The sequence below is a fragment of the Manihot esculenta genome, chromosome 11, assembly GCF_001659605.2.
Source record: "Manihot esculenta cultivar AM560-2 chromosome 11, M.esculenta_v8, whole genome shotgun sequence".
Taxonomy (NCBI): domain Eukaryota; kingdom Viridiplantae; phylum Streptophyta; class Magnoliopsida; order Malpighiales; family Euphorbiaceae; genus Manihot; species Manihot esculenta.
This window is the reverse complement of record NC_035171.2, coordinates 31211245-31229498: the sequence shown is the minus strand read 5'-3', so window position 1 is coordinate 31229498 and position 18254 is coordinate 31211245. Positions and strand designations below refer to the sequence as shown.

Here is an 18254-nt window from a genome sequence, read left to right as displayed (position 1 = left end):
TTTTATTTGTTATATATTACTAAATAAAATTCATTTTATTTGTAAATAATTTTGTAATATGAATTATTTAGATTTTAATAATTTATTAAAAAATAAAACAAAAATTATTACTTTAATTATATTAATTATTCGTTTTGCTATGTTAACTTGCTTTTATTTTCATATGGATTAAAGAGTATAATTAATATAATTATAAAGAAAAATAAATATATCTTTATAAAAAAATATTTTATTGAACTATACGAATTTCGAAGTGCATTTATTATTATAGGGTGGCAAGAGTAAATGAAATATTCAAATTTAAACATTGATCTGAGCCATTATAAAATACAATTGTTTGCATGATTATATTTATTATATTAATATTAATTTCAAAAAAATTATTATTTTAATATTAAATTTATAATTATGGTAAGTAATATACTTTTACATTTAAAATATAATTATTAACCACTATTTATGAAAACAATGAAATAAATAATTTTTTAAAATTTTATAATATACAAAAGAATAATAAAAAATTGCAGTCTCAAGAAAAGCAGAAAAAGGGAAAGGGTGTCTGATCTGAGCCCTTGGATAACAAACTAGCACAAAACTCGAAAATTGACTCCACGGACCTAATCCAACGGCTCTCAATTTTTACCATTTTTAATAACCAACGGTCAGAGTCTTAACTGTCCCCATCTTCGCCATTCTACAGGCACGTGACTTCCCCTGCAGAAGCAGAGAGCGCCACCGCCATTTGAATGCATCATATTGCATACTCTCTTCTTCACACAGAGAGATAGAGATCAACTGCCGAATCCACGCGTTTCGCTGTGTGCTCCCCGCACTCTCACTGACAGCAGCTAAATTCTCTCTGAAATCTGAGTCTCACTGTTGAAGTGTTGATCGCTTCTCCTTGCTTCTCTCGCTGCTTCATTTTTGGCTTCAGGTACTCTAGCTGTTACTACTTGTTAGCTGTTACATCTTTGTTCTTTCTTCTTTTTTCGCTTTGAAGATCTTTGGTTCTTCATCTTTCGACTTCGCGATATCCGATTGCGATTTTGCTAAGAAATCGATATTAATCCGGTGATGCCGGCTCGAGAATGGGATTCTCCAGCGTCGTGACCTGGCATGACGACAATGGGAGTCTGATTTTATGGTTTTTTAAATTAAAAATACTGAATATACGGAAATTGCTGGTATCTTCGGTAATCCATGTCATCTTGTTAAATTTCTCTTGTGCCGTTGGTCTGTTCAACGGTTCCGATTATTTTAAAGCTGTCATTGTCCGGTGTCTACTGAGTACTCGCAATTCTACCTTCGACTTCTGGACAGCCGACAACCACTGCTATTATTGGGCCCCACTTCATGCGCGGAAATGTTGAAATTCTACTTTACAACGTATGTCTTTGAAGCCAAGTCTTTTAACCGTTAAGCCTCTGTGTACTGTTTTGATATGTCCAAAAAATTTTCAGCTTAATTTTTTATTTTCATTTTTTTTTTAGCAGAACCAACATAAACAAATTGTGAGTTTTGTTTAGATTCTAAAAAGTAGATTAAATATAATAAAATGGTTGAAAGGTCTCTTTCGTGTTTGTAAATACGTTGCTTTCAAGAGGTGTGGTAGATGGGTTTGTTTCTTTTTCCATATTTTTCTATTTTTGCATTTGGTCTTATTAAAATCACCATTAGTCTCTATCTGCCAGTGTGGTGTCAAATGTCTGTTTCTGGATTTGCTTTTGGACTTCTTATTAACTTGCTCTCAATGTCATCATATTTTGATTGGTTTCCCCCATTTTAGAATTATCCATTCTTTGAACTTTCTTGGCTGTGTTCTGCTTTCATTCAATTAATGCTAGAAATTTCTGGGTGAGTTGTTGAGTGTCAGTTCGTGTTGTACTCAGCTATTTTTTCAGTGTTTTTCAGGTAATAATGGTTGTTAAAGAATTGTTACTATGGTTTTGTAAGTTTCTTATGCAGGAGAAGTCCTGCTGGTTCGAATGTTGACTAAATTTATTTTGGAGATAGATCTGTTGCAAATATGTTGAGGAAGTAGGAGGTTACTCAAGTTTCTGTTAAATTGTCATTTATTAGGTGGGTCTTCTCTTTTTTCTCCATTAATGCGGTTATATTTGGTTTGGGGAGTTAAAGCCTGGGTCGAATTTGGTTCGTGGAGTTACGTCTGGGGTGCCTTTAGTCTAGAAGGAGTCTCTTTTCCTGAATAATTTCATATCTAACTTACTTTATCTGTAACCATGCTTGTCTCATCTATTAATGAATTGTCTACATGTCATTGTTTCTTTGGGGACCTTTTGCATTTAAGGCCTACAGTAATGTATACCTAGTAAACGGTACTTCCGTTTACTGTATGTGGCCAATAATTAACTTAGAGCATTTATCAACTGTTTTGTTACTGGCATTATAATTGAGTTTTTCATTTGGTATTGTATTGTTTATACCTTGCTAGGATAATTAAAATTGAACTGTATATGGAAAACAATTCAAAGCAAAGGTGTTTCTTGGCCAACCATGGATTTACCGATTCCTACTAATTGCACAGTCTTGTGTCCTAATGGTTTTCTATGCTATTTTTAAAGTTAGCTATCAGGCATGCACTCTGAAATCAGTTGAAGCTTTTATTTCTCCTTTCTACTGGACCTCTGGTTTTATGCTTGAGTTGAATAACTGTCACCTTTCATTAAGCTTTTACAATTGTTTGTCTGTTGCAGATTGGAGGATTTTAGATCAAAGAAGTTTTGGGGGCAGACCTCTGATCCTAATGAAGGTTTCCATCTGAGTTCTTTTTCCTTTTTTCCCCCCTTGCACTGCAATATGCTTTTAACCTTATTATTCCTCGAACAGAATCTCAAAGACATGATGAAATTTTGATTCTTGGAAATTGCACTCTTGATCCTTGGAACTGCTTAAAATATATTAGTGCAGTTTAATGATGGGATATTACTTCCTGCTCATTTTCCAGTTTAAAATGTCACACATGCTTTTTCTGGGTGCCAAGGAATGACTTTATTATCTAATTTTTCTTTTTGACATAATTCAGTCTCTCTTTTTTCTGCCAGTATTGAACTGATGTTTGCTCCTTGATAAACTTTTATTTTTCTAAAATCCACTGGATAATTGTGTTGCACGAGGTTTTTTTAACTGTTAATATATTGAACTAATAGAAGATGTTTGTTTCAAATTAGAGTATGGAATTGACTGGCAATTTTTGTTTTGTGGCTAGTGTTGAAATAAATGAAGCTTCAAGTGGAAGTCGCCCTTGCTTGCCTCATTGGTTTTATCTGGATTCAACAAGGTTTTTGTGGTCAGTATGGATAGCTTTCTATGATGTTAGAATATGAAAATATAAACCTCAATTACACCCTGCCCTAGTATATTGGCAAACTTCTGAAAGCCTGGGCATCTCCAGTCAAAGTTGCTCCGGTTAATTTTCCATTGCAGTAGATGTGCATCTGCCATTTCACTTTGTGTTTTGATAATGGAATCAGTAACTGGAACATGTTTGGGTGGAGAACTGGAGATGCTCCATGAAACATTATCATTGGCATTTCCAAAGTGAATGCTTGTTCCTGCAATGCATTAACATTTCTCAATGATAAGGGATTTTGTAAATTTTATGAGTGCACTGAAGTTTGGTTTCTGGTTAGTTGGTGGTGCAGATGAACCTTCCACTAGATCAGGCTTAAACAATTGGACATGGACGTGTTCATTGCCATATCAAGGAAATCAGAGTTATGTTAAATCCAACTGTTCTACATCCTGTGATTGCAATATAGGTATTCTGCCGGTTGTGATATAATTATTCAAGAAGCCCTGAATTAGTATTTGTTGTATGTAATCATTGCTGCTGAATGTTTAACAGTACATAAACATTTTGCTACGCAAAAATTGATCAGTCATGCTCATATCGTCTGAGTGAATAATTTCTTAACAAAAGTTCTTGATCATATACTAAGTAGAACTTTCTAAATATAAATAGCTTAAGTTCTAAATATTAATAGCTTTCTGAATTTATGAGTCATTATTATGTCTCCTGATATTGTTGATTTTGGAACTGCTATTGATAGGCTTCCGGCTCTTTATGAGGTACAAATTCATGAATGAAAGATTATTTATACGCTAATTGCTCCTTCAATTTCTCCTCTCATATTTTCCATTTACACAAGATATGCATACTTTGGATGACATTTTTTCGAGTTGGTCCCTTGCGTTTTAAAAACTTCAAACTTAAAAAATCAACAGTAATTTTTCTGATAAAACCATCTATAGAAATGTTCTCTCTGCCTTATATCAACCCTACAAACAAGTACATGTTGAAAATGTCTGCGTGCTGTGTTTGTATGATAATTAATTGTTCATAGTTGTTATGATTGACAGCTATTAACTGGTTTTACCTGTTATTTGACAGCTGGAGGACCAAATGGAGGTACATGGACATGTGTATGTGCCGCTGATGGATTTCCTAAGATTGCCTCTGCCAGTCTTGATAGTGCCTGTTTTACATCCTGCAACTGCACTTCTGGTACTTGTTTCCTTAATCATCATCAACATCATTATAATCAGCATCTTCTTCGTCTTATTCTTCTTCTTCCTTGCTTAAATGCAATGCTTTTGCTTTTCTGAATTTGGTTTGTTAGTAACTAAGTATTGTGTTTGTGCATTGAATTAGGTGGCTTTCCATTGTTGAAGAGTGTGGATAGATTTCTTTGTTGAGTCATTTGCTTTTGCAAGAGTAGTGTCTGTCATCATACTGTCCTAAGAGATCTAAGGCTTCACAAGCTCCACTTGTAGGATATGAATTGATCTTATTCTAAAGTTCAATATCATATGCATTTTTTTTTTTTTTTTTGGTTTGAATTATACATGTCTCTTAGTAGTGCTTTCTGCTGAATAAGATTCTGGATGATGTTAAGAGGATTTGAAAATGATGAAGGCCAATTTGTTGTGTATGATCTGAAATTAATCAACTGGAATTTGAAGGATGCTCCTCTTTCAACGATGGACTATAGCTAGACCAATTATACAAAACTCCATTTATGATGTTCCGCTTTTCTCTATTAGTTGAATGGATATTAAATCATTCAAACTGGAAGATAAAGCTCAAATTGCCTGAAAAGTGAAACTATGTATGATTGAACTATGGCATTGTGCAATAGATGACACTCAACTTCTGTAGCCAAATAGAGAATTTATCTTTAGTTGGAAATTCACTCCATTAGCAATTGATGGCATAAGATACAACACTCAGTGGTTCAAACTGCTCTTTTACCTTTACGTCTCAAATTTATTTAAACTGTCTCAAATACTAGCTTGACAGATAATGAACAGGTTGTCTGGATTATTAAATGCAATGTTTCTTATAACTGATCTGCCTTTTATGACACTTCAACCTAGTACCAAGTCATTTACTACTGGTAAGATTTAGTTTGTAGCCTCACTTAGTGGCATATGCTTGCTTCTAAACAGGATCTCTTGCAGAAAATGGAGCTAGAAGAAATCATTTTTCTGGGAAAGTTGTTGTGATCATTTTGCTACTGTGTGTCATACTTATAACGCTCACCTTTCTTGCTTCCATAACATGCTATGTCTATCGAAAGGACAAATGCCCTATCCAGCCACCAATGTTCTCCTCTGACAGAGATACAAGTTACAATAGTGCTACTAACTTAATAAGTCATAAGGCGTCTTCAGTATCAGAAATCAAAGTCAGTATTAATTCGCCGATTAATCCTATCTCAGGTAAGTAATTTAGATGTTGACGTTGTTGTGTGATCAGCCTGACTTGCTTCTAACCAAAGTTTGGCCTCCCAACTGCTTATTGCTCTTTTTTTTTTGATGAATTGTTTCCAATTTCTCAGGGTGTTTTCGCAGGGCTGCTTTATTGTGTAGGAGTGATTCAGAGATTATACATGGCACCATATTCCGATTTTCATACTCTGAATTGGATCATGCTACAAATAAGTTCTCCAATTCCAATCTTATAGGACTTGGTGGAAGCAGCTACGTATATCGTGGTCAGCTTAGAGATGGTAAAATTGTAGCAATTAAGCGACTTAAAGCTCAGGGAGGACCTGATGCAGATTCTGTCTTTTCAAAAGAGGTACTTCTTCGTCTTTCCTTTGCTTTTCAAATTTCGGTTGAGGAAAATATTGTGTCCATTTGTGTCTAGAAACAACATAAAGAGAAGTTTTTGCTCCACAATTTCCAGCTTACTTAGTGCATTTTTCTGTTGCTAAGGTTGAAGTGCTGTCAAGACTCCACCATTGTCATGTTGTGCCCTTGGTTGGCTACTGCTCAGAATCCCAAGGGAAACATTCTGAAAGGTTGCTGGTCTTTGAATACATGCCTAATGGTAACTTGAGGGATTGTTTGGATGGAGTTTTGGGGGAAAGCATGAAATGGGAAACTCGTGTTACAATTGCAATAGGAGCTGCTAGGGGCCTAGAATATCTCCACGAAGCAGCTGCTCCAAGAATTTTGCACAGAGATGTCAAATCCACAAATATTCTCCTGGATGAGAACTGGAGAGCAAAAGTAAGGATCTTATGTTGTTATGAATATTGATTCCAAATTGAATGATGAAAATTGTGCCGATTTTATAATTTGAAATAAGGTAAAAATGAAGAATGAGATCCCATCGCACATTTACTTGCTCAATTTTAATGCATTTACAAATTATGTAAACTAAAAATTAAAAAATATGCAGATTACTGATCTTGGTATGGCTAAACGATTAAAAGCTGATGGTGTTCCCAGCAGTTCCAGTTCTCCTACAAGAATGCAGGGCACTTTTGGCTATTTTGCACCCGAATATGCAATGATCGGGAGGGCCTCTCTCATGTCAGATGTTTTTAGTTTTGGGGTGGTTCTCCTTGAGCTTATCACTGGTCGACAACCCATCCATAAATCAACCAACAAAGGAGAGGAAAGCCTTGTCTTATGGGTAAAGTAAATCATCTTCAATGTACTTCATGAACGTATTTCCCTAGTTCAAATTTGTACCTTTTGTTAGTGCTTGGCTGAGGCATAAGTTGGTATTTCCATGGACAAGGAAATTGTCCTGGATTTCTCCTGTTCTTCATTTAATTGTCTTATCTTGAAATTTTTTATCTGAGTTCTGATGGTCCTCTTCTTATAAAAGACAATTATACAAGTGCAACTGTTTTGGAAAATAACTGAAGTGATTTATACTCCTCTTTTGTGTAGGCTACTCCTCGTTTACAGGACAGTAGGCGAGTAATGTCAGATTTGCCTGATCCGCGTTTGAAAGGTAATTTCCCAGAAGAAGAGATGCAGATAATGGCTTACCTAGCAAAAGAATGCTTGCTGTTGGATCCTGATGCCCGACCAACCATGAGTGAGGTTGTACAAATCCTCTCAACTATTGCACCAGATAAGTCTAGAAGGAGAAACATCCCCATAAATTTCTTTCAGGTATCGTCGTAATCATAACTAACCTATTAGATACTTTCTTTCTAGTTGTAGTAATGCTTGCTTTTTCAAATGTTCATCAAGATATGCGCACATACCTCATTAGTACATGTGATAATTTTTTTACATTCTTCATTTGTCATGCAGAGGTCTTCCTCCCGCAGCATAAAAAGTGAATCATACATTCAAAAACTAGATAGTCAAGTTGAAGGTTCTATTCATGCTGCAGAACTGAGACGAGACATGTCAGTTAAACAGTCGGCCCAGTGTTCGATGCCATTGGATGCTGACCATAGTCTCTTTGTTGAACACAATATCAAAGGAGCAGATCCTGTTTCATCTGAGTATATGGAAAGACTGATTCTCTTGACATCGAAAGCTAGGAGTTGGCGTGCCAGGGATGATGAAGCTGTGGACTTAATGGAACCTCGGTTTGAAGCATTCCACATGGCAAATAGATCTCCTTGACAAACTAGACATATGAGCAAACGTTTGATTTAGGAATATGCAGTTTGCTGGTACAAGTCTTGTTTTGGTTTCTTTAATAGAGAGGAAGCAAGAAAAAGGTTTTTGAGGTTCCCCATTTGATCTTCCTTTTTTTTTTTTTTGCCCTTTTTCAGTTAATAGAAGAAAGGTCTCAGGCAAATCGTCATATAGCCTATTTTTTATTTTTTTTTCATTTTTTTTATGTACAGCAAAAGTAACTATAGAAAATTCTATTGTTTTTTTTTTTTTTTGGGATTTGATGTACTTAGCTTGATGGTCACATCATGCATTGTATATGAAACAATGTTTTGAGGTACAAAATGATATTCCTCTGTGAATCTAATCAGTGGCCTGCCTTCTGAGCAATTCTACCATAAATTTGAAAGTTCATTTGTGACCAAAATTGATTTTCAGTTAAGAGCAACTCTACCATAAATCAGTCGATTAAAATTTGAAATTTTTAGTTCTCATCGTACAGAAAAATAAAAAGTTTATAGTTTTGAATTGGGCCTGCCTTCTGAGAGAGATGCATACCCCTCTACAGCGAGCTGGGCCAACAATCTTTTTCTTTTTCCCTGTTTTATTTATTTCATAAAAGATTTTTTTTTATGAAAAATATTAAAAAATTAATTAATAAAAATTATTTTGCTGCTTAAAAGAAAAAGGAATTCTTTTCAAAGAAAATTACTTTTCCTTTTTTAAAAAAGAAATAATTTTCTAAAATATTTGAACATTTTATTGACACCATAATTTAAATATATTTTTATTTTTTAACATTATAAGTACACAATAGAAGATAAACTATTTTCTTAAAAAATATTTTATATATAAAGTATCTTCTATTGAAAATATTTTTCACATATAAATTATTTTCTATAAATAAATAAATTTTAAAAATATATAAGATTAAAAACTCATTTATAATATAAATTCAAAAATCTTTTTTAATAGCACGGTTAGAATAATTCCTTGTGCATTTATGTATATATACTAGTAATTTAAAATTAAAAAATGGGAATACATACCTTACTTTGTCTTGTATTTAAAATTCATAATACAATATTATACTCTACTTAATTAAACATTATTGATTTTTTTATGAAAGTTTACATAATTTTTGAATAATTAATTTATCCACTCGATAACCATATGTATCTATTCTTAATCGAATATAGGTACGGGTAAGTATTGAGCTTATTCTCATGCACTTTAGCTGTGGAGCTGAGAGTTGCCAAGTCTGTATAAAAATGTATGGATAAGAAATAGGTAATTATATGGCATAGAGTGGGGAAGAGGGAGCTTAGTAGTCGGACCCATAAACTGGATGGATGGATGCCTCTGCACAGATCAAATCCAGCCTGTGATTAGTTAATGCAATCACTTCACCTCTCTATTATTCTTTCCCATTTTCACATCTCGAGGAGGAAAAATAATTTAAAAAAAAAAAGAAAAAAAAAGAATAGGTACTTGCATAATCTATTTTAGACTATTTAATTATTAATTATTTTAATAACTAACCCAAACAAATTCAATTAAAATTAAATAAAAATAAAAAATCAGGAATTAATTTACAATTTAAAAAAAAGAAAAAAAAAAAAAGAAAAAGAAAATCCCACCGTCATGAACATGAAGTCCCCATGAACACCTGAATATAGATAATTTTATGGACTTCAATAGGAAACATTTCTTTATCATGTAGCTACTTCATTCAATTAAACAAGCCTATGTAGGGACATCATAACTCCTTGTCCCTTCTCAATTGGTTTCTGCATTTATTGTTTTATTTAATAAATATTCCTTTTGGATTTAATTTTTATTTATTCAACTCTTAATTAATAATCTCGAATTTTAATTTTATATATAAAATATTTTTAAAATTTAATATTTAATTTTTATGAAGTAATATAAATGTTGGATATATTATGAAAAAGAGAAAACACACTTAGGTGAAAAGGAAAGTTCCAATAATATAATTATTAATATAAATAAAGGGCACAAGCAGCTTTTTTTGTTCATCTTATGATTGATAAATTCCATTTTCCACAACCGTCCAAATGCTACTAAGGAACAGTCAGTTTTGGCATCACCGACAACTCATCGTAGTCTTATCCGTGCATGTATTTTTTTTTTATTTTTATCGAATTTAATATATTCTTTAATTATATAAATTCATAATTTAAATATTATTATTATTATTATTGAATAATTATTTTAAGATTTGAAATTGTTAATTAATCATTTGATTAGAAGGAGCATTGGCTGTACACCACTGGCAAAGCACGTGTCAAGAAGGCGGATCTAACGGAGTCAACTCCTCTGTTCCTGATCGTAACAACATAAATTAAACCCCAAAAAATTTCCATCTTTGGTTTGGTTTGGACACGCTCATATGTTCTTGTTCCTTTGCCCTTCTCCTCCTCCATATTTTCTTGTTTTGCAGCTTTTAATTAAAACCATAGAAATTTTGTACACTTGTCTTCTTCTTTCCTCCTTTACCTTAACTTCTCCATCACTTTTTCTACTGTGCTTATTCTCTTTGAAGTGATAATATGTCTTTAAGCATATTATCCACCTTTTTTAGGTGAAAAAGAAAAAAAAGTGTCTTGTAATGTTCCAAGAATGGAAACCGGTTATTGTTCATCAATCCCCAGATAGCAAACTTTCCATTTTCAGTTTCTTATTTGAAAAGTTTTCTGGGTTTTAGTTAACTTACATGAATGAGCCACGATAGAATTGGGTTTCATGAAAAGTGCTTGTATGTTTCCGCTGTCTCTTTATAATGCTCTTTCTGTGGTTGTTAAAATCTCTGTATAAGAATCAAAATAGTTTTCCTGAAGAATTTTTCTTTCTGAGTCTCATTTTATACTCAGCGGCTTAAAGTGGTGAAACAATATAGTTTTTTAATAAGAAAATGATTAGTTCTTTTGATTCTAATGGAAGATATCACAATTCTATATTGATGCATGGATATCTTAGAGTCTAAGTGAAAGCATCTGAATTCTACACTTGGATGGTTCAGGAAAATGACGTATTCAATTTACGAGTGTGATTTATGATTTTCTTTTATATGTTCTGCTCCAACTGGCGTTGAATTTAAAGATAGTTATACTATTTCTTTAAAGATTTGTCCATCACTCTTTACAGATTTAAGGTCACGTGTTTGACTAACCCCCTAAAAGGGGGATAGCCTCTTTGGAGCCAGCTTTCATGTCCAAGTTGATGTAGATTTTTTAAATATTTTGTTCACATGAAACCTGGTTAAAGAAACTATTGACGGTCCTTTTGCTTCTTGTGGCTTTGAGCGTATGCCTCATCAATTTCAGTTGATATGGTGTCTCACACCTACAAAAAATTTGAACTTTTGGCCTGATATGTGATCATCTCTGTCCTTCTTTTGTCACAGATAAAATCCAGTGATTGAAACCATAGCTGTGCTTACCAAAAGAAAGCAATGGCGTATGGTAATTCAAGATCTGTAAGGTTTGCACCTTCCTGGTTCTTTAGTTTCTCTTATAATTCAGAAAGTCTCATTTTAATCTAGATTCATACATTGCCACGTGTTAGTTTCATGTCTGATCGTTTTCATGTCCAATTGTGTAAGTGGGATCTATTAGTTGCTGAATTTTAGACTTGCATGTAAATTTTCAGGTTTAAAGATGACCTTGAATTAGCCAAACTCGCAACAGTCAATGGAGATGATGTAATTAAGCTTAAATACAATATTGATGGAACACAGTTATCAGAGTCTAGTTCTAGAAAATCTGAAAAGGAGATGCCTGGGAAGAATGGAAGATCACTGAAAGCTAAAGTATTGTCAAGAGTTTTCTCTGAGGACTATGAGAGAGTGAAGAAGAAAATATTGGACCCTCGAGGGCCGACAGTTCGCATATGGACTAAGATGTTTTTAGTAGCTTGCATAGTTTCTTTGTTTGTAGACCCTTTATTCTTTTACTTGCCAGTAGTATCAAAAGAAGCTTGCATACATATTGGAATACCCCTTGAAATTGGCCTTACCATTATTAGAACTATAGCTGATATCTTTTACATGATTCAGATTTACATTCGTTTTCGAACTGCTTACGTTGCGCCTTCTTCCCGTGTTTTTGGGAGAGGGGAGCTTGTCATAGATTCTAAAAAAATTTCAGTAAGGTACCTAAAACAGCTCTTCTGGATTGATCTTGTTGCTGCACTTCCTCTTCCCCAGGTATGCCAATTTATTTTTGCTAGCTTGGATTTTTTCTGTCACATATGAATGCTTTCATGGCATTAAAATGATAGCGTGTTGCTTTTCGATCATTTCAGGCATTGATTTGGTTTGTTATCCCCAATCTTGGTGGCTCAACAATGGCAAATACTAAAAATGTCCTTAGGTTCATAATCATTTTTCAGTACCTCCCCAGACTTTTTCTTATCCTTCCACTTTCATCAAGAATTATTAAGGCCAATGGTGTTGTGACTGAAACAGCATGGGCAGGAGCTGCTTATAACCTAATGCTATACATGCTGGCAAGCCACGTAAGAGCAGAGGAATCCTTTAGAATTCAGATTATGTATTCCTTTATATCTGCTAAACTGTAATGCTAAGACCCGCCTTTTTTTTTTTTTTTTTTTATCTTGGTAAAAAGGTTTTAGGAGCTTGCTGGTATCTTCTATCAATTGAGCGGCAAGAAGCATGTTGGAGAAGTGTTTGTAATCTAGAGAGGCCTTCTTGTCGATATCAATATTTTGATTGCCACCAGATGCATGACCCTCTTAGGGAATCCTGGTTCAAAACAAGCAATGTCACAAATCTTTGTAAACCAGAGATTGATTACTATCAATTCGGTATATTTGGCGACGCTTTGACATTTGGCGTTACAATTTCAACATTCTTCGACAAATATTTCTACTGTCTTTGGTGGGGCTTAAAGAACCTCAGGTAATGTACATTCTGAACCTGAAATCTGTGTCCACTTGGGATGCTCCCATTTGAATACGGAAGTTGTTATCTCCTGCAACATATAAGACTTAGAGATAAATTGTTGTTAGACAAATGGAGGATCATCTTTAAGAATTTGAAGTTGCCATTTAAATGGGAATCCAATTTCGTCACAAATTCCTTTTCATGAGTCAATTTGTTCAATGATATGGGGCTTACCTTTTCTGGCAGAGGCAAGCTCTTTCTAGTTGGTGGAAGATGTATCAGAAATCCACTATCAGTTTCCAATTAGTTGATAATTTTAGTTAAGTATTTATTTACTCTGCCTTGAAAAGAAAAAGGGGATATAAGAGTTTATTGAACAGATTATATTGTAAAAATGAACATAACTTACCTTGTTCCTTCATATAAGATGAACGGCATTTAGTTTGTGATTCATTGTGCTTATTATTTGAGTTAATGCTTTTCTTTTTCCTTTTTCCGTCCATTATTGCAGTTCATTGGGACAAAATCTTTCAACAAGTACTTATGTAGGTGAAATAACTTTTGCCATTGTTGTTGCAACACTTGGTTTGGTTCTTTTCGCGTTGCTGATCGGGAACATGCAAGTAAGCCTGCAGATCACTTCTTCAAGCTTTTGGTTTCTTGCTAGTTGATTGGAATTATGATCTCTAGCTAGTTTATCCATTAAGACGATAACAAAAGAAACTAGAAAAATTTTTCAACTTAATCTTTTATTCCTAACTTTCTTTCTATAAGCAAGACACTGGGAGAAGCTATAAAAGTTTTAGAATTGTCTTGGTAAATTGTGCATCAGTATTTCCTGAAGTGTTTTGAAATGTGATGATTGGAATATTTTCCATCGCTGGATGTCTGGTTCTCATTTAACATTCCACTTGCAGAGATATTTACAATCAACAACAGTTCGTTTAGAAGAGTGGAGAATAAGGAGAACTGATACAGAACAATGGATGCATCATAGGCAGCTGCCACCAGAGCTAAAACAGTCCGTCCGTAGATATGATCAGTACAAGTGGGTGGCTACCAGAGGAGTTGATGAAGAAGCTCTCCTTAAAGGTCTTCCTATGGATCTCCGACGAGACATCAAACGTCACCTTTGCCTTGATTTAGTTCGGCGAGTAAGTTATACATCCTGCACTCTTGCTCACATTTATATTTGATGTGATTTCATAACCTGTTTGATATACATGCCATTCTCATTAAAAGGAAGAAAAATATTTCTAATTTAAACTATTCAATTGGAGATTAAGAAAAATATCATACTGAAGCATAGATTGCTAATAACAAATTGTAACCTTTTAGCCTTTGTCTAAAATAGGTTCCACTATTTGATCAAATGGATGAAAGGATGCTAGATGCAATATGTGAGAGGCTGAAACCTGCATTGTCTACTGAAGGCACATTACTTGTCCGCGAAGGTGACCTTGTCAATGAGATGCTTTTCATAATCCGTGGTCATCTTGATTCTCACACGACCAATGGTGGTCGTACTGGATTTTTCAATTCGTGCCGTATTGGTCCTGGTGATTTTTGTGGTGAGGAATTGCTAACATGGGCATTAGATCCAAGGCCATGTATCATCCTTCCATCATCTACTCGCACGGTCAAGGCCATTTCAGAAGTAGAGGCATTTGCCTTGAGAGCAGAAGACTTGAAGTTTGTAGCATCGCAATTTAGAAGACTACACAGCAAGCAACTAAGACAAAAGTTCAGATTCTACTCACATCAATGGAGAACATGGGCTGCATGTTTCATACAAGCCGCATGGCGCCGTTATAAGAAACGAAAGGAAGCCGCCGAACTCATAGCTAGAGAAGACCCCACAGCAGCTGATCCTGAACCTACTTCAGCAAGCACAGGCTTAGCTATGTATGCTGCCAGGCTAGCAGCAAGCACTAGAAGAGGTAACATTAAGTATTCTGGGTCAGAAAAAAGAGCAGCGAGCTCATTGCAGAAGCCAGCAGAACCAGATTTTTCAGTAGATGAGGACTGAGTCACACAACTTCTGAAGTCAGCCTCAAGCTTATATGTACAAATTTAGCACTTTGTGTACATTAAAATTTTATTATTTTTGTGGCAACTATGAGGATTGCTTCAATTCTATTTGTTCCATTAAGTCCATAAACTTGTGGGCTGATAGTTAGGGGATCTTGTTAGATGTTAAAGTTAAGATTTTACTGTGAGGTTTGCAGAAGAATACAAGGAACATATTTAACTGGATATATTTGAAATATTTATAGAAGTTTGATGCAAGTACTGGTGAACCAAAACCCAATAGATTAGGCGGTTTGGTTTTGATTTTAACATCACAACACATTTTCTCTACCTATGAGCAATGCTGAGTTGAGGTAAAGGAAATCTGAGGAAATTGATTTCAACACCAAACCTGTCATTGATACGACTTACAGCCATAGAACTCTACCAAATATCCCCATAACAGACCAAGGATCAGATGCTGGGCTCCATATGCCACCCTCGCAAGTATTAACAGACGCAAATTTAACAATTACACCACCTTCCCCAAGCCCATCCGCCTGCACCACGACTTCGAAGAAAACAAAAACCACCACAAGACCTGCATGGCTTGAAGATTTTGTGGCCCATACAACCACAACGACCACTCTTCTAATGGCCGTGTCTCTTTCTGGACATAGTTCCACAGGTATGATCACCACTGCACCTTCCTTTTTCTGCCTCTTACCTTGCTTTTATGGTTATCATAGCTTTGAATTTTGGGTATATATTTTCGTAAGCCGAACTGTGATCCGATCCAAAAAGATGTGTGTTGCCTCAAATTAGATAAATAACAACCAAGACGGTTTAGTGGATTGGTTCAAAATACGATTGGTATATCGAGCGAATAGATTATGTGTACAGTTTCTCTCCAATTGCCAAATTAATTTGTAACAGCAAATAGATGGCTAATATCATATTAATGTTAACAATGCTTAGTTACACGGGGTTCATTAAGGAAGAGATATTGCTAATACTCTAAAACTAATTTGTATAGTAATAATTGAGTTTGAAATGATTTAAATCTAAAAATAAATAATTTTCATAGTTGAAGTGGAATTGAAATTTTATATATTAGATGTTATTATTCGAATTCGTTTATATAAATAATTAATTTAATATAAAATATATATTTTATAATAATATTTATAAATTTTTCATACAAATATTAATTAATTTTTTAAATGAAAATTATTAATAAAAAATATTTTTATATAAATTATTAATTAAAATATATATAAATTAAAAAGTTTAGATTTCATTTATCAGATTTAAAAAGTTTAGATATTAATAATATTAATCATTGATAATTGCAGTAAACTTATCAAATTTCTCGCATTAAGAACTGTTTATCTTTTTATATTCACAGGTTTAATTTGGTGTTAAGTACATTTAAATGAATTTACGAGATATCAGTTCTACTCTTCATGCTCAATTCCCATTAAAAAAAACAAAAAAACTGTTTATTTATTTTGCAGAAATTATTGTTTAAAAAATTTATATATGCTATTTGAGACATTTTAAAAAATAACAATGAAAACGAAAAGTGATTTTTATAGAAAAAGTTATTGGCAAGTCAAATTGGACAAATCCAAAGTGAATGTAGGAAATGTTAGAACATGAAAATCTCTAGCCGAAAACGGTGGTGAATAAATTTAAGTACAAAAAAGTTTAAAGCTTTAGCAAAAACCATGCTTAAAAAAACACACCTTTAATGAACATATCAACTTGGAAAAGTGGTTTGAATAAATCATCAAAAATAAAAACAAACACAAGTGGGCTTAATAATTCTTGGGAAACCTTTGGAGCCCATAACTTTTGACTGTGCCTTGAATTCAATAAGTTCCAAAACAAGTTTGTTCATCATCAATGTTGCTCTACTTTTGTTAGTCATTGGGAATTTTTATTCTTTCTTTGCTTGCATCTCAACTTTGAAGCCAGCAATGTCAATTTTCCTTCTCCACACAAATGGGATTTAATAGAAAGGCTTGAAAAATGGATTCTTGGTTTCCCATTCAAGATCTTTGCTTATAACCCTAATTGACCTTTCAAAATGGACTATAGGACTTGCGAAAATTACTCTGTCTATATTCAAATTCAATTAAATTATTTATAATTTTTAAAATTAAAAAATTAATTAATGAGTTTATTTATAATAGAGTGATAAAAAAGTACTCTTTAATGTGAAAAAAATAAAAAACAAGAGAGAGAGGAGTAAAGGGAGATAATATAAAAGGTAGAATATTCTTCCATATAATGGGAATAGACAAAAGAAAAGCAACAAGATGATAGAGGGAGATATGTGGAGAAAGATTTCAGACAATGGCTGGGAAGGCAATAAGGCAACGGAGAGAGTATGTGGTAAGACAAAATGACAGTGAGGAATATAAAATAACCTCAAAAAGAGGGACAACATTAGTGAAAAGGAAACATAATTGGGACCCAATAAGCATAGTTAAGAGTCCCACACCATTCCCTTCTAACCTTCCTTCCTTCTATAGGGACATTTTATGGACCCCTTTCCCCTTACCATTCCTTTTCCTCTGGGTGTGGGCTTAGTCATTAGTGGTGGACCCACTTTGACTACTGGCCTGGTTTAGTTAGTTTCATGTGGGTTTAGGCATTTGGTTCAGAATTCCAATAAAAACCATGTACAAAACAATCATGTGAAGAAAATATAAATCAGTAGTCTGGTTGCTCTTCCTTTACATCCAAGTGTAAAAAGTGGGTAATTAGTGTTTTTTTTTAATAGTAATTATATATTAGGAGCAGATAAGACAAGTGGGTTTGGGCTAATAAAGCCAGAGTCGTTGGAACAAACCTCTCTCATGCACCGCAATGATGCCCTTGACCATTGACAAATTTGCTTGCCCAACGAAGAGGGGAAGGACTTGCAAAAATAATAAAAGAAAATAAAAGTAAAGAAAAAGGACCTAATGCCCTCTTAATAAAGTTGCTAATAATCCAAGATTAGAAGATGACTTTGTTGATTACCCTATGAAAATTTGCTTCATTAATTTCAAGTTTGTCATTTTTAGAACAAAATGGTATTATCATTATGTTGGTAATTAGTTTCAAACTCTTCTAACTCCTTTGAGAAGAGGGAACTTCTTGTTCCATGTGATCTCAAATGATGATAATTAATAGTAAAAGTTTAAAAATTAAATTATTTTTTATTATAATAATAAAGACTAAACTATAAATTTTATTAAATTTAAGGACTATATTGTAAATTAATAAAAAAAAAAAACACCTCATTCAACTCTTTGAAATGCCTAATTGGATTAGTAATTTATTTATTTGGAGATAGAGAGGGAAGGAGGCAATTAATAACTTGGAATGATCATCATGCAAAAAGGATAATTGCAATTAGTGAAGAGTT

At 33.7% G+C, this 18254-nt stretch overlaps 2 protein-coding genes across 2 annotated transcripts; both read left to right on the top strand.

Annotated features, from left to right (window-relative positions):
- Positions 1-1416: 1416 nt before the first annotated feature.
- On the top strand, positions 1417-8286 carry LOC110625760 (receptor-like serine/threonine-protein kinase NCRK). The gene is made up of 11 exons (XM_021771384.2): positions 1417-2079; positions 2715-2770; positions 3227-3307; positions 3651-3779; positions 4412-4525; positions 5470-5742; positions 5862-6103; positions 6241-6537; positions 6710-6946; positions 7210-7437; positions 7582-8286. The coding sequence occupies exons 3-11, from the start codon at positions 3238-3240 to the stop codon at positions 7900-7902; spliced, it is 1911 nt and encodes a 636-aa protein (XP_021627076.1). The 5' UTR covers positions 1417-2079; positions 2715-2770; positions 3227-3237; the 3' UTR covers positions 7903-8286.
- A 1999-nt stretch (positions 8287-10285) lies between these two features.
- LOC110625964 (protein CNGC15b) lies at positions 10286-14935 on the top strand. Its single transcript, XM_021771675.2, has 7 exons — positions 10286-11400; positions 11569-12124; positions 12223-12435; positions 12546-12838; positions 13335-13446; positions 13741-13977; positions 14178-14935. The coding sequence occupies exons 1-7, from the start codon at positions 11372-11374 to the stop codon at positions 14850-14852; spliced, it is 2115 nt and encodes a 704-aa protein (XP_021627367.1). The 5' UTR covers positions 10286-11371; the 3' UTR covers positions 14853-14935.
- Positions 14936-18254: the final 3319 nt, after the last annotated feature.